The 15,449-nt window shown below is 41.2% G+C and overlaps 2 protein-coding genes across 2 annotated transcripts in view; one reads left to right on the forward strand and one right to left on the reverse strand.

The window, feature by feature from the left end:
• Positions 1–15,449, reverse strand: part of LOC134648974 (phosphatidylinositol 4,5-bisphosphate 3-kinase catalytic subunit delta isoform) — a 50,409-nt gene that overhangs the window by 20,975 nt on the left and 13,985 nt on the right. The window contains exons 5-9 of the mRNA XM_063503645.1: positions 12,793–13,051; positions 4,370–4,548; positions 2,490–2,720; positions 1,343–1,542; positions 578–760 (exon numbers count right to left, since the gene is read on the reverse strand). Of these exons, the coding sequence (XP_063359715.1) occupies positions 578–760; positions 1,343–1,542; positions 2,490–2,720; positions 4,370–4,548; positions 12,793–13,051 (1,052 nt within the window). The remainder of the gene's footprint in view (positions 1–577; positions 761–1,342; positions 1,543–2,489; positions 2,721–4,369; positions 4,549–12,792; positions 13,052–15,449) is intronic.
• Positions 7,004–10,925, forward strand: LOC134648942 (UDP-glycosyltransferase UGT4-like). Its single transcript, XM_063503586.1, has 4 exons — positions 7,004–7,868; positions 8,470–8,692; positions 10,008–10,224; positions 10,622–10,925. Exons 1-4 carry the CDS (start codon positions 7,026–7,028, stop codon positions 10,914–10,916), a joined length of 1,578 nt encoding a protein of 525 aa, XP_063359656.1. The 5' UTR covers positions 7,004–7,025; the 3' UTR covers positions 10,917–10,925.

The raw sequence follows: 15,449 nt of genomic DNA on the forward strand, positions 1-15,449 counted from the left end.
GGGATACTGTGCGAGTACTGACCTGGAAGCCCAGATGTCCTTCTTCTCTAGTTCGTGCATCTCGTACAGCGGGTCCTTGTACGGCGGCGAGTCTAGATCTCGCGCTAGCCGCGCCACCACCTCCGGCGAGCCGTTCTCGGGGAACTCGGCGCGTTCTCGCACCGCGTCGCACGACGGTGTTCGAGGGGATACTGTGTGAGTACTGACCTGGAAGCCCAGATGTCCTTCTTCTCTAGTTCGTGCATCTCGTACAGCGGGTCCTTGTACGGCGGCGAGTCTAGATCTCGCGCTAGCCGCGCCACCACCTCCGGCGAGCCGTTCTCGGGGAACTCGGCGCGTTCTCGCACCGCGTCGGACGACGGTGTTCGAGGGGATACTGTGCGAGTACTGACCTGGAAGCCCAGATGTCCTTCTTCTCTAGTTCGTGCATCTCGTACAGCGGGTCCTTGTACGGCGGCGAGTCTAGATCTCGCGCTAGCCGCGCCACCACCTCCGGCGAGCCGTTCTCGGGGAACTCGGCGCGTTCTCGCACCGCGTCGCACGACGGTGTTCGAGGGGATACTGTGTGAGTACTGACCTGGAGGCCCAGATGTCCTTCTTCTCGAGTTCGTGCATCTCGTACAGCGGGTCCTTGTACGGCGGCGAGTCTAGATCTCGCGCTAGCCGCGCCACCACCTCCGGCGAGCCGTTCTCGGGGAACTCGGCTCGTTCTCGCACTGCGTCGGACGACGGGAACATTATTTGGTAGGGGCATTCGTAGCTGGAAAGAAGAATGGTTTAAGAAGTTTGATTTAAATGTGAAATCTGTATTTATGCAAAAGGTTGAATTGTTGTCATAGCTCCGAATTATTATACGAATAGAATTATGTATAATTTTTACCGTTGTTATTATAAATACCGAGCGAGCGCGAAGCCTAACAAAACGTATGTTAGAGCTTGGGAAAAAAAATGCTTTTGTATGTGTTTGGAGGCTGTTCTCTTCTACAGGTCACATTTCTTAACTGATTCGTGAAATGATGCGAGTCGATAAATGTTTTTTTTTTTTTATATTTTTTATAATAGTTGAGCCATACATTTATGTAGTTTAATTCTATGGAAGAACAAACACGCGAGATCAGCAGCTCACAGAGCCACTAGTAAAATGAAAGTAAAATATTGGGTTATACGAGGGGAAGCTGATTCGCGGCCTAAGTTAGAATAAAAAAAAGAAAAATAAAAAAAAACTATGCTGCTTTTCCCCCACCACTTTGGCAGTTTAAATATTGCCGCCATTACTAACGATTAACTTTTCAGCCGCCCCTCGTATTTATGCTGAATTTCCGTTGGCTAGGTGTGTACTCACTCTGAGAAGCGCACTTGCAGCGCGGCGCACGAGTCCGTGCTGGGATTCGACACGACGGTGCCCAGCGGGTGCAGTAGCATCTCGTCTTGAGTCTCGTCGGCGACGTACGTCCACATGAACAGCGTCACGCCGTCCGTCCGGAGGAGGTTCTTGTAGTCGAATATCATCGTGTTCGCCCACGCCAACTTGTTTATGTCGTCCTGCGGAAATATAAATAGGTAGTATTAGATATAATCATAAAGTAGACTTAAGGGTATGGTTTTAATCCATGAATTGAAACTTAAAATATGATTAAGAATATCCGTCTCGCACGAGTGTAGGAAGTGACGATAAAAGCCATTGCCAGATTCGTGTTGATTACACGAAATTAACAATTAATTCTTGTTTTATTTAGGCAAGTGACTAATGTTGCTAATGTCAAATATTCATGGAATTATTTTCATTGTCTAAGAATAGAGATAAGTAAATAACTAACATGTTAGTTTTGTGAGATGGCTATGTTGGGATATGACACTCAGATTATCCTAAAGCTCAGCTAAATTCAACGTTTCTTCAAAGTTACCTATGAAATGAAAGTTTATTCACGAGAACATATGGTACAGTAGATATTATTAAAGTGTACATTATTGAACCATGATATGTTCGGCCTTAGGGCATACCTTAGTGGTGGAGTGCCATTGTGGTATTTTGAGCGCGCATTTGTTTTCAAATAGATAGATTTAACAATAATAACATACCTTAGTGGTGTCCTTCTTCCCCTTTTTGCTCTTATTACTTTTGTACACCTCGGAGGTGGAGTATATGACGAAGCAAAGCCTCGCCATGCGCGGTATGTTGAGCACTTTGATCGGGAACGTGAGCGCTTGGTCCCAGCGCGCCACGCCCTCGTTCGAGACGGCCGCCATCTTGGTCTTCGTTTTATACTATGTAGTGATAACATACCTTAGTGGTGTCCTTCTTCCCCTTCTTGCTCTTATTACTCTTGTACACCTCGGAGGTGGAGTATATGACGAAGCAAAGCCTCGCCATGCGCGGTATGTTGAGCACTTTGATCGGGAACGTGAGCGCCTGATCCCAGCGCGCCACGCCCTCGTTCGAGACGGCCGCCATCTTGGTCTTCGTTTTATACTATGTAGTGATAACATACCTTAGTGGTGTCCTTCTTCCCCTTCTTGCTCTTATTACTCTTATACACCTCTGAGGTAGAGTATATGACGAAGCAAAGCCTCGCCATGCGCGGTATGTTGAGCACTTTGATCGGGAACGTGAGCGCTTGGTCCCAGCGCGCGACGCCCTCGTTCGAGACGGCCGCCATCTTGGTCTTCTGGGGCTCGCAGATGGGCTTGCCGCCGTGGAAGATACCGGCTTGGCAGACCACCTGGTGATTTGACGGACATATTTTATTGAAGGACATTATAGTACATATACTAAACAAAACCAGCCAAGTGCGAGTCGGACTCGCGCACCAAGGGGTCCGTACGGGATCCCGTTGTTTCCCATAAAGTTTTAAGTCATAATGTATTGTTTGTCATATTATCATTAGTCATAAAACTGAAACCGTTAACATTTCAGGATTTTCGTTAGGTTATCCTATAGATAGGTTAGGTTAGGTCAGGTTTGTTTTATGGCAATCCTGAAAAGTGACGCGTTTCTGAACCAAATGAATTATGACTAACGAAAATTCGGGCAAACAATACATTATGGCTTAAAACCATTTGGGAAACAATAGAGACCCGGTCCGTACCATTACTCCAAAAAACGGCAATAAAATCACGTTTGTTGTATGGGAGTCCCACTTAAATATTTATTTTATTCTGTTTTTAGTATTTGTTGTTATAGCGGCAACAGAAATACATTATCTGTGAAAATTTCAACTGCCTAGCTACCACGGTTCATGAGATACAGCCTGATGACAGACAGACAGACAGACAAACAGACAGACAGACGGACAAACAGACAGACAGACAGACGGGCAGCGAAGTCTTAGTAATAGGGTCCCGTTTTTACACTTTGGGTACGGAACCCTAAAAAGTACCCAAGCTCTCCAGTGCCCCGGACTGAATTCGAATTGCAATACGCCGATTATAAGAAAAATTGTATCTGCATCTATCATTTTGAATCTCATCTTTCTTATTTACTGATATCATTAGATATTCTGTTATGTTATTCTTGTGTCGGCATAAAATATTCATTGGTTGATGTTTCAGGGTCCACGAGAAACACGGATGATAGTTAAAACTATACATAATGCAAATTAAACCTTATCTTTAACCAAGTAAAGATGCTTTCAGTACAAGCTTTATAGTCACGGACACTGTATGTTTTATAATAATAACTATTATCAGCAGTGTTCTCGCGAGTCAATAACCTCCGCCATAGATAATAAATTAGATGATAAACAACAAAGCCAAATTAGAGTTTTGAATGATTCACGGTTTGTTTCACTATAGACTTATATCGACCTTTACCTTTTGTATTGTAACTACGGTCCATATCCCGGGCATTATAAGTCTAGTAAAGTCAAATGAAATTAATATATGTAAACACATGTCAGTTGAATGATAAAATGTTTGAGCTTAATCCACAAAGACACTCAATGTAAGTTAAATATTCTTTATAAGGATAATCTTTCTTTTGATAAGGTTAGCTCTTCGGGCTAGTTGCACCAACCACTTGACAGTGAATTATGATATTTCCCATACAATACCCTTTAGGATGAGTTGAACTACACCGTCTATTGTCGTTAAAACGTTCGCTAAATTCCCTTAGCTCTGATCTGGACTCATCTCCACAACCTTGTTTGATACTTATAAATATAACTTAAATAAGTGTAAGGCCTGAGTGGACGCTCGAGTTGGGCGTGCAGCGGGGCGGGGCGTGCGGCGTGCATGTTAAACAAATGCAAGCGTATAGGAGCGGCCTTAGTGCACGCTGCTCAAATTACTTGTGAGCCCGACGCTACGCTGCACGCCCCGCCGAACGCTCCGCTTCGAGCGTCCACTCAGGCCTTACACTAAGTCAACCAACCTCGACAAGTTTGTTGGTGTCCACATTGAGACCCCCGACGCTTTGCACGGTGCATGTGTAGTTCTGTTCCACGCTCCATGAGGAGAGGTACTCTTCTTGGCGTATCCGCCGCATGGTGCCGGTAGGAGGCTCGGAGGCTAGCCTCCCTCTTGATTCAACCAAGTACCGGGAATCGCCGACTGTTAAGAAACATTTTATATAAGATTAAATTCGTGGTTCGTTTATGGTGACCGTTCCGACTGAACATCTAGCGACCTTCACCAAGGAGGAGTTTTGGCCGAAGGGTGTCAAGTTTCGGCGGTTCCGCGGCCGGTTCCCTGACACTGCAGGGTTGCGTAACGCATCGCAATCATAATGTGATTTTGAGTGTTTAGTTATTTTTATAATAATATGTATGCTAGTTTTAACGTATTTATGTATGGGCCACTAGTTGCCTGAAATAAAGATTTCATTTCATTTCATCAAAAAAATTACATTTGTCTGCTTAGGGGATGTATTAGAAATATTTTACATCACAGGTTTAATACAAGATAGTTGAAAGTTTTAATCCCTATGAATGTACATATTGGTTTATATATTACATATATTTGTTAACTTCATGTAAAATCAGTTTGACGGCATAGATCATTTGAATGCGAGTTGAAGTTGTAATAGATATTAGGTACGAGTAAATATGACACCCATGTGCCTTTGAATTTGGTATAAGTGTCGGAGGCAGATCGTAAAATCGGCCATATCGAGATATTCCTAGGCATACCATGAAACGCCGCCATTTCATGATCTGACTAGCGACTACCAGCCATATCGTTCAAACATCAACGTTTGACGATTTGCCTAGCGACGTTTAGGCATATCAAATAAGTAGGGTGTGATATTCCTAGGCATATCATGAAACGCCGGCATTTCATGATCTGCCTAGCGACCATCAGCCATATCGTGCAAACCTCAATGGGTGATATTCCTAGGCAGATCATGAAACGCCGGCATTTCATGATCTGCCTAGCGACGACCAGCCATATCGTGCAAACCTCAAGGGGTGATATTCCTAGGCAGATCATGAAACGCCGGCATTTCATGATCTGCCTAGCGACCACCAGCCATATCGTGCAAACCTCAATGGGTGATATTCCTAGGCAGATCATGAAACGTCGGCATTTCATGATCTGCCTAGCGACGACCAGCCATATCGTGCAAACCTCAAGAGGTGATATTCCTAGGCAGATCATGAAACGCCGGCATTTCATGATCTGCCTAGCGGCGACCAGCCATATCGTGCAAACCTCAAGGGGTGGTATTCCTAGGCAGATCATGAAACGCCGGCATTTCATGATCTGCCTAGCGACGACCAGCCATATCGTGCAAACCTCAAGGGGTGATATTCCTAGGCAGATCATGAAACGCCGGCATTTCATGATCTGCCTAGCGCGACCACCAGCCATATCGTGCAAACCTCAAGGGGTGATATTCCTAGGCAGATCATGAAACGCCGGCATTTCATGATCTGCCTAGCGACGACCAGCCATATCGTGCAAACCTCAAGGGGTGATATTCCTAGGCATATCATGAAACGCCGGCATTTCATGATCTGCCTAGCGACGACCAGCCATATCGTGGAAACCTCAAGGGGTGATATTCCTAGGCAGATCATGAAACGCCGGCATTTCATGATCTGCCTAGTGACGACCAGCCATATCGTGCAAACCTCAAGGGGTGATATTCCTAGGTAGATCATGAAACGCCGGCATTTCATGATCTGCCTAGCGCGACCACCAGCCATATCGTGCAAACCTCAAGGGGTGATATTCCTAGGCAGATCATGAAACGCCGGCATTTCATGATCTGCCTAGCGACCACCAGCCATATCGAGCAAACCTCAAGGCTCAAAAGGAACGTAAACTTGTATTAAAAGGTACGATCTGCTGGCAACACCTCGGACGCAGCGTCATATAGAATGCAGCGCCACCAGTGGCAAAAAGTGCAATTATTTTACGATGCGATCGGTTATGAATGAAGCTAGGAATTTGACGAATACATTGCTCCCATCGATCTGCCGAATCTTTTATGAGACAGATCGTGATATGCCCGAGTTAATTTTAGTCAGATCATGAAATGGCGGCGTTTCATGATATGCCTAGGAATATCTCATCAATTATTTTACGATGCGCCCGGTATGAAGCTAGGAATATCAACGAATACATTGGTCTGACCGATCTGCCGCCTCTTTTATAAGGCAGATCGTGATACGCCTGGGTTAATCTTAGTCAGATCATGAAATGGCGGCGTTTCATGATGTGCCTAGGAATATCTCGATATGCCCGATTTTACGATCTGCCGCCGACATAAGCATTTCTTTAGGCAACTATAACTACTTCATTTTTTAGCATTAGAAAGAAGGTAAGCGATCTTGACGTGTCTTTTTATTGAAAAACAAGTATTAAAAATAAGTTGCACCTAATATGTAACAATTATATAGCGTATATGATCATTTAAATTATTTTGGTTCCATAAGTAATATGAAATCCACATAAGTACCGCAAGTTGATCAATCAAGTCATCTGCCGAGTTCTGTTAATTTATAAGTCAAGGTCCACGGCCACACGCAAAGCTTATTTTCATTCAGTCAAGCGCCGGCTAGCGGCGAGCGCACACGTCAACAATGTCTCGCGTCATCGTACTCACCCTCCTCGCCCTACTAGCCCAAGTCACAGCTTTAAATGTCCTAGTGATCGTGTCCATGCCCATACCTAGCCACTACATGGCTTTAAACACCCTATTCAGGGAACTAGCCCACAGAGGCCACAAAGTTACTGTCATGAACAATTTCCCCGACAAAAACCCCACGGCGGGGCTGGAGTTCATTGACCTCGAGGCGTACCAGCCCGGCGCCGTTAGGACAGACGATTTAAAATTCTACGAAAGTACAAGTTCTTGGTACGTGCCTTTGTACAACTTTTATAGACATTTTATATTGAGCCCGGGTGGTACTGCGCATGATTGCGAACATCTTTTTACGCATAAGAAGGTTAAGGAGCATTTGGATAAGAAAATTAAGTATGATGTAATATTTGTGGAGCAGTTCCTGAGCGACTGCGGGTTTGCGTATGCGGCAGCGATGTATGACTCTCCGATCATAGGGATAACCTCACACGTGTTGTTACCAATGCATTACTCAAGAATGGGATTACCGTTTGACGTCAGAACAGATCCGCACTATTTCTTTAACGCTGGAAGCAATCCGTCACTTTGGCAAAGGGTTCAGATAACAGTAGTTGACTTTGTAATTCAAAATTATATGAAATGGAACTTGCAGGAGAGCATAAGAGGTGTGTTCGCTAAGCATCTTCCAGAGGTTTCGGTGGATTTAGAGAAGATGGCGAAGGAAAGAATGGCGATGATGTTTTTGTACCAGCATCACTCGATAACGGGAGGGAGGTTGTTAGCGCCTCAAGTTTTGGAGATTGCTGGCATTCATGTTCAGAAACCTAAGCCAGTGCCGAAGGTCAGTTACGGCTGCAAGGTCATGGCTATAAACATGTGTACAATTTTTCATAGTAGGTATATTATGGATTCCCTGTTTAACGGCGCTATGTTTCAATGTCAAGTTTAAGTCACAGAGGACAGACCTTCAAACAACAATTTATAAAATTTATTTTTACCTACATGTACCTATAATGTATATGGCCGTGACAACGTTTGCAAGAGTTTTATAAACAAAGCTGTGCGTGATTTTTCTCCTTTCAGATGATCGCTTTCGTAGATATCAAGACTATATTCCTCCTTAGAGCTTTCGACATGCCAAATGACATAAGTACAAGCAGTATTAGCTATTTAGCTATAAAAAAAGCATACCTACAGAATGACCCTTAACGAATTAAAGTTGTTAATAAAAACAACAACTGACTAAATATTTACTACGTCATTTCAAATGTTGCAAGAATAATACAATCCAATAATTTAATAGAACCCTTTAAATAGTACCTTATTTGTTATTTTCAAAGCATTTGATATATTTTAAGCGGTATGTGGTAAAAAATATTGCAGCCAATCAAAATCGCGTTTTCAAGTGTCTATCTAAGTAATCTAATAACCCCTTATTCTAGGATATAGAAGAGTTTCTGTCATCAGCAGAACACGGCGTTATCTACGTCAGCTTCGGGTCCCTTCTGAGATCGAACTCAATGTCCGATAACAAGCGAAAGCAGTTCGTCGGAGCTTTTGGAAGGATTCCTCAAAAAGTGATATGGAAATGGGGGAACGACAGTTTTCCCGAGCAAAGTGACGACTTGCTTGTGGGAAGTTGGTTTCCGCAGTTGGATATTTTATGTAAGTTTTTTGTTGATATTAAAGTAAACCTCAGAGCCGATTGGCGCTACGATATCGTACAGTCCATGTCGTACATTTTTCTTTTTTACTAGGTACAGTTTTCGTAGGTACAGGTTCCCCTTTATTTTAACAGTAGGTACCTATACTATTGTCAATTAAATTAATACATGCTAAAAATAATGATGTAATGACGTCATAATGAGACATTAAGGCCTTTAATTAGGCCACCGCAAGTAATAGTATCCTTCCTGTTAATATACCATTATCACGAATTTAGAAATTTCCAATCTCCGAAATTACGTCAATGGTTCACTATGACGTGCGATAAAGCAAAGCCCATTTAAGGAATAATGAATAATGTAAAATTCATCATAGTGTTATAACTTATAAGTACAAGTACAATGAAAAATTTAGTTGGCCTTCCTGATTATGAATGATTGCTTTGAACAAATAGAAAATTAGGTTATGTTACGAGCAGCAGTAAGTGGGCTTGAAGGACAAATAAACAGAGATAAAATATCTCACTGTCCTATTTTTAGGGTTCCGTACCTCAAAAGGAAAAAACGGAACCCTTATAGGATCACTCGTGCCGTCTGTCACAGCCTATTTGCTCCGAAACTACTGGACCGATTAAGTTGAAATTTGACACACATATGTAAGTTTGTGACCCAAAGACGGACATGTAACGTAAACAATTCATTTCATTTTAAATATGGAGGACTTTTGGGGGTAAATGAGCAAATTAAAAAATAAAGTGTTTCAAACTATATCGTGTTACATATCAAATGAAAGAGCTCATTGTAAGAATCTAAACATCACACATACATATAATACACAAAATATTTCTTTACCTATAGATGACAGGAAAACCTATTAGAAATGTGCAGTCAAACGTGAGTCGGACTTACCTAAGTACTTAGTTTTTAAATACATTTTACTAGTCACTTTTCATTAAAAAGAAATATTGTTAAAAATTGTGTAATGTACGGTACCCTTGGAACGCGAGTCCGACTCGCACTTGGCCGGTTTTTTTTAATGTTGTGAATATATCTAAGTCTTATTCTCTCTATCACTACTCGTTTTCTAGTGTTCCTACTCGTATTACCCGTGTACGAAACAATGGGAACGAGAACGCGCGAACTCGCATGCGATTTATAGTTAGGTACATTGCGGGCTATTGAGGTAACATCCAATTCAGCCGACCGATCAAATACCGCAATGTAATTAAACTTACATGTGAGTTCTTGCACCGTCTAAATGAGCCCTAACTCTCCCAATCTTCTCATGGACGTCAACATTTTCAACTATTTTCCAGGTCATCCAAAAGTCCTAGCCTTCATATCGCACGGCGGCATGCTAAGCATGTCAGAAGCGGCCCACTGCGGTAAACCCCTGCTGACTGTGCCGTTCTTCGGCGACCAGTTCAGCAACGCGGCTTCAGCACGAGAAAGCGGATTGGGACTTACGCTCTTCTTTGAGGAGATCGATAGTAACAATTTGGAGGGAGCTATTAGAGAACTGACTTCGGAGAAGTAAGTATGAGGAGGTTATAATGGGAAAAACAAGATAAACGTTTGCGTTGATGTCCTTAAAACGAAATGTACACGCGCAGATGACATTAGTTGTTAAACCGCCCACTTCCGGGATTACAAGTTAAAAGTAGATAAATATCATAGTATGTATTACATCCAATGTAAAGAATTTTATAAATGTTTGTATTATTTAGGTATTAGCGTTGGCCCGCGTCTACGTCCGGGAAGAAATTGTAAAACAAGGTCTTTAATAACAATTGAAATAATTATAATATACCGCTAAGAAAAATTACTAATCGGTGTCGCAAAACCGAAGTTTAAATGGAACTTAAGTGATTAAATGTGTTTTAATCACGAAGGCTTAGGTAACAATCCTGACTAAACATCTTGTTTTCAGAATGCAATCAAACGCCAAGCGCATCTCTCAGCTCTGGCATGATCGGCCGCTCCCAGTTATGGACAGCGCCGTCTATTGGACGGAGTATGTAGCTCGACATCGTACCGCGCCACCCTCTCTACCACAGAAACTGAATACATCGTCGTTTTATACATCACCGCTAGATGTCGTTTGTGTGATCGTAACTTTAGTATTTGCAATCTTATTTGTAATCTACGCTATTTTGAAAGCGGTTTTTAAATTTGTATGGAGATTGTTTGCAAAAATATTGGGTAAGAAGGCGAAAGGAGAATAGTAATAAAATATAGTTATAGTATGTTTGTCAGTTCATTTCAATATGTTGACGATAGACAGAAAAACTAATTCAAGTTACGAACAGCGCCATCCATAAGAACAATATGGTAAACATAAGCCAGTAGGTACAATACTCATAGCAAAGATAATTTGAATTCTCTTTGCTCATTGTGACTAGATTTATGTTTTATTTTAGCTTTAATGTTTTTTGTGTGAATAATTTTAAAATTGGTGGAGATTATTAGTAATAGTGTAATAGTGTTGTAATAAAAATATTGCGCAATTTATCTATGTTTCTGTTCCTTTAAACCTACCATAAACCAAAAAAATATTCTCTGTTTTTTTTATTATGCTTTTTTTTTAATATGTACTTACTTTTTTTTTGACGGATTTTTGCCAAAAACTTATTATTTATCTTTTCCATCAGCTAAAGGAAAATTTATCAACCATCTGAAAATTGGGCAAGCTGATGGAAATCGGGTTTTATGGACGATAACAATGCCAAAAACGACCGAGTATTACTTAATGTATAAAAAAAAACCAGCCAAGTGCGAGCCGGACTCGCGTTCCAAGGGTTTCGTAAGTAATTAAGTCCGACTCACGCTTGACTCCACATTTCTAATAGGTTTTCCTGTCATTTTTAGGTAAAGAATGCTTTGTGTAATTTTTTCATAATTTTAGACCCAGTAGTTTCGGAGATAAAGGGAGGGGAATGGTCATTTTTTGGCTATTTTCTTGAATTACTTCTAAATTGTTTATCCTAAAATTAGAAAAAAAATATATATTTGAGATTCTCACAAAAAGCTCTTTCATTTGATATGTAACACGATATAGTTCGAAAAACTCCCCGGAAAATAGGCTGTGACAGACGGACAGACAGACTCCGGTTCCGTTTGTTCCTTTTGAGTTACGGAACCCTAAAAAACGTGTCTCTAGAACGATTCTGATGCCTTTTTTTAAGATATATCCCCAAAGGAATAGCACAGTTCAATAGTTCGGCTAGTTTGTTGCAAAGTTTGTTTTCACTTCCTTTTGTCGCGTTTTGCGATAAACAGGAAAACCAGCGAGATCCGATGCGTGAGTATGAATACCGCAATGATATGGTTGTTATTTTATTCGATTTTGTATTGAGGATAATGTGTGGACGAGAGTATTTTTTCTATGAATGAATAGAGCCTACATTGTTGAAAGCGCCGGAAAGTTTGCTATAGATGGATCTGGTAGTTTCAGAGTCGGCCCGCAAGGAGCCCAATATTCGTGCTCATCACATAAATATTTTTGTTTACGACCCGAGCCCATATAGTCGTACCATAGACAAAAGAATACATTACATTCTACGTAAATTATCTTTGGTCATACTGAGCGCCTGATTGATATTGAGGATTAGGTTCCAACTGACAGATGAGCTCCTATGAGTTTTAATTCTAGTTTTCTAATTAAATAATTAGAATAAACTTGTTTATGGCCTTAAGAAATTGAAGCTAGCAGAACAGATTGACAGTCAATTTAGATGACACTGTACGCCGCCGTACATTGTATTTGAGCATAGTAGCAAATAGTAGGTATAGCTAAGTTTTCTTTAGCCGTCTCACTGAGGTGCACGATATTTTTTCAGATTAAGGTCAACCGAGGTAAATGCGTCACTTGAGATAAATGCGTCTTTTAAAGATTTCTTCTAAACGGAACATTTTAGAACTATTGAACCCTAGAGCTGTTTGAAGTGTGGTCACTGAACTTTTAATGCAGACGGCTATAATAGTTCTAAAATGTTCGTTTTAGAGGAAATCTTTAAAAGACGCATTTACCTCAAGTGACGCATTTACCTCGGTTGACCTTACAAATATCTTACCGTCCCAAAATTAAAAAAAGAAACTCACCCGACAACGACAGCTTGTCTATATTGACAATCATCACATGCGGCACTTCGTCTCTCAACAGCTTCTCCTGTATATAGAGAAACTGGATCAGCGGGTGGTCTCCTAACAGATATTCCTCGCGGCCGGCCACTTTCAGCACGTATTTGTGCCTGTCCTGACTGGAGTAGCGCATGGAGTACTCTTTGATCTTTTTGTGTAGAATGTATTCTATGTGCTGTTTGGGAGTAGACGTCGCTGGCGCGTGGGTCGTGGTTTTGCGCTGGAAGAAATAAATAATTATAGTCAACCAGACACACACGTGCGTAAACACAGAGAAACACACACCCACATATTCCAACAATCAGACACACATAATACTCACACACGCGCGCGTACATACACATCTTAGTTTCACGTGTTTTTTTTTCTATAATTTAATTTAAATATTGTTTAAATTATAAAATGTCTAACATTTTAACCTTATGCTTGTAATCAGGATTGAACTGGCTCTTGAGACACAGGGAAACCTACTTTGAGAGCCAGGTACCATTGTTATGTAATAACTCAAAGTTGCAATAAAGATTTTTTTATAACACACCCCTCTGCCGGTAAGGTTGCCAGAGCTCAACGAGGATGCGAAGTGTTAGGGTCGGCAACGCGCATGTAACACCTCGGGAGTTTATAGACATTCATAAGCGAGGTTTAGTTAGACTAGCAAGAACTTGTATTCATTTTTTATTACATTGCGGTATCTGAACAAACTTCTAAATGCAGTTTATAACAAGCGTAACTAAACGTTTTTAAGAGGTCGGCAACGCACATGTGACAGCCCTGGTGTTCGAGGCGCATACACATAGGTACTTATACAGGAGCATACAACGGTAACTGGTTACCTTAAGGCGGGCAGTATGCTGATTTGCCACAACGTGCTATAAAAAAAAATTAATTTCCTTAAAATTCCATCTTGTACACCTTTTCCGTAACTTTTTGAATCGGTATAGAGTAAAATTAAATAGATTACACAATAGGTATTTACTCTATTTACAAAATTACAAATTAATTTGCTTTAAGATTCGTAACCCCATCCTAATAATAAATTCATCTTATCCTAATAATTATTATATAATAAAGTCGCAACCTTCAGTAAGACATACATATATGGTTGGTCAAACCAATTTGTCAGTCAGTATTAACAACCAGGAAAACTATACTCATCCTTTTTTTTGGGTGCTAGTACTAGTGTAAGACAAATATAGTATAGTACGATTCTCTCCGTCTATGTTTGAATTGAGACAGTCCTTTGACAAACTATATGACTTATGATCAACGCGTAACTTGCGCGTAACACACAACTTGTAAGTATTTTTAACTTTTAAACTCTTTGCAAGTTTGGAATGACTATGACTATTAAAACTATAACCTACGCAAAATATATGTCAGTTAAGTCAACGCGACAACTGCCAAAACCCACAGTTGTTTTACATATTATAATTTACATTTGATACATTTCAACCATTTCAAGAACAGAGAATTGCCTAAATAATTTATTAGCCTTGGAATTTGCATAAATAATGTTGAAATCACGATTCGCTCTTACTTCCGCCGAGAAGGAAAGAATGAGAATTGAAGAGGGGAGGGTATTTGCATAATTTTCCTCAGTATTTGGCATCAGGCCCCATATATACCATACATATCTTTTAACTTATTCATGAGGGTGCGTAAAGCCAGGAAATTAGAAGGAGACAAAACGACATATAATTGAAAATTAGATGTTTTCGTGATTTTTTCTATCGAACCAACTTTAAGTAGCGTGTGATTTGCATTGCATTTGCCGTTGATAATAACGTGTAAAAACAATACACTCCTTTTTTGGGGCAGTCGTGTAAAAAACAATATAACTACAATTTTGCCTTTGTCTCTTTTTATTTATCGGTCATTACGTTGGTACTTAATGCTAATTAGAGCAGATTGAACGGATCAGTCTTACATACATCGTCCCTAGCTTTCGCGGCGGACGTCATTATCTTTAGACCACTCAGCACCGGGATCCATTTCTAAGTTGTGTATACATATGCCATATAGTAATGGCGTTAGTTTTCGTCCACCTCTAATTTTCATCCACTTGACGAAATTTGAATATAAACCTACATTGCTGCACAAATTTGGACTTATTAAAATCCTTAATGTCTAAACAATATATCTAACTATTAAATGTATTATGTATTATTCGCTAATCTGTCAGGTGGACGAAAACTAGAGCATGGACGAAAACTAGCGCAATGACCCTACAATTTTAACAAGATTGTCTGCTGTCTCGCTTACCGCCTATTTATCTCACCGGTATACACCGATCCACAGAAAGAAGGGGACCAAGACGCAACCACAGCAGATGTAGGGGAAGAGGAACAGATGGACCAGATCGAGCAGGCCGAGCAGGGCGAGCAGGGCGAGCAGGGAGAGCAGGGCGAGCAGGGAGAGCAGGGCGAGCAGGGAGAGCAGGGCGAGCAGGGAGAGCAGGGCGAGAAGGGAGAGCAGGCCAAGCGGGGTACAGGAACAGGGGAGAGAATCGGCCGAGAAAAACTTCGTCTCCCTAAATATGTGGCGCGACGCTTGAACCCCTCGGAGGTCAGCGGCCGATTGAGCTTTCTCGGCAAGACTGCAGAAGGAGATGGGTGAGT

This window comes from Cydia amplana, chromosome 6 (genome assembly GCF_948474715.1).
Source record: "Cydia amplana chromosome 6, ilCydAmpl1.1, whole genome shotgun sequence".
Lineage (NCBI taxonomy): Eukaryota > Metazoa > Arthropoda > Insecta > Lepidoptera > Tortricidae > Cydia > Cydia amplana.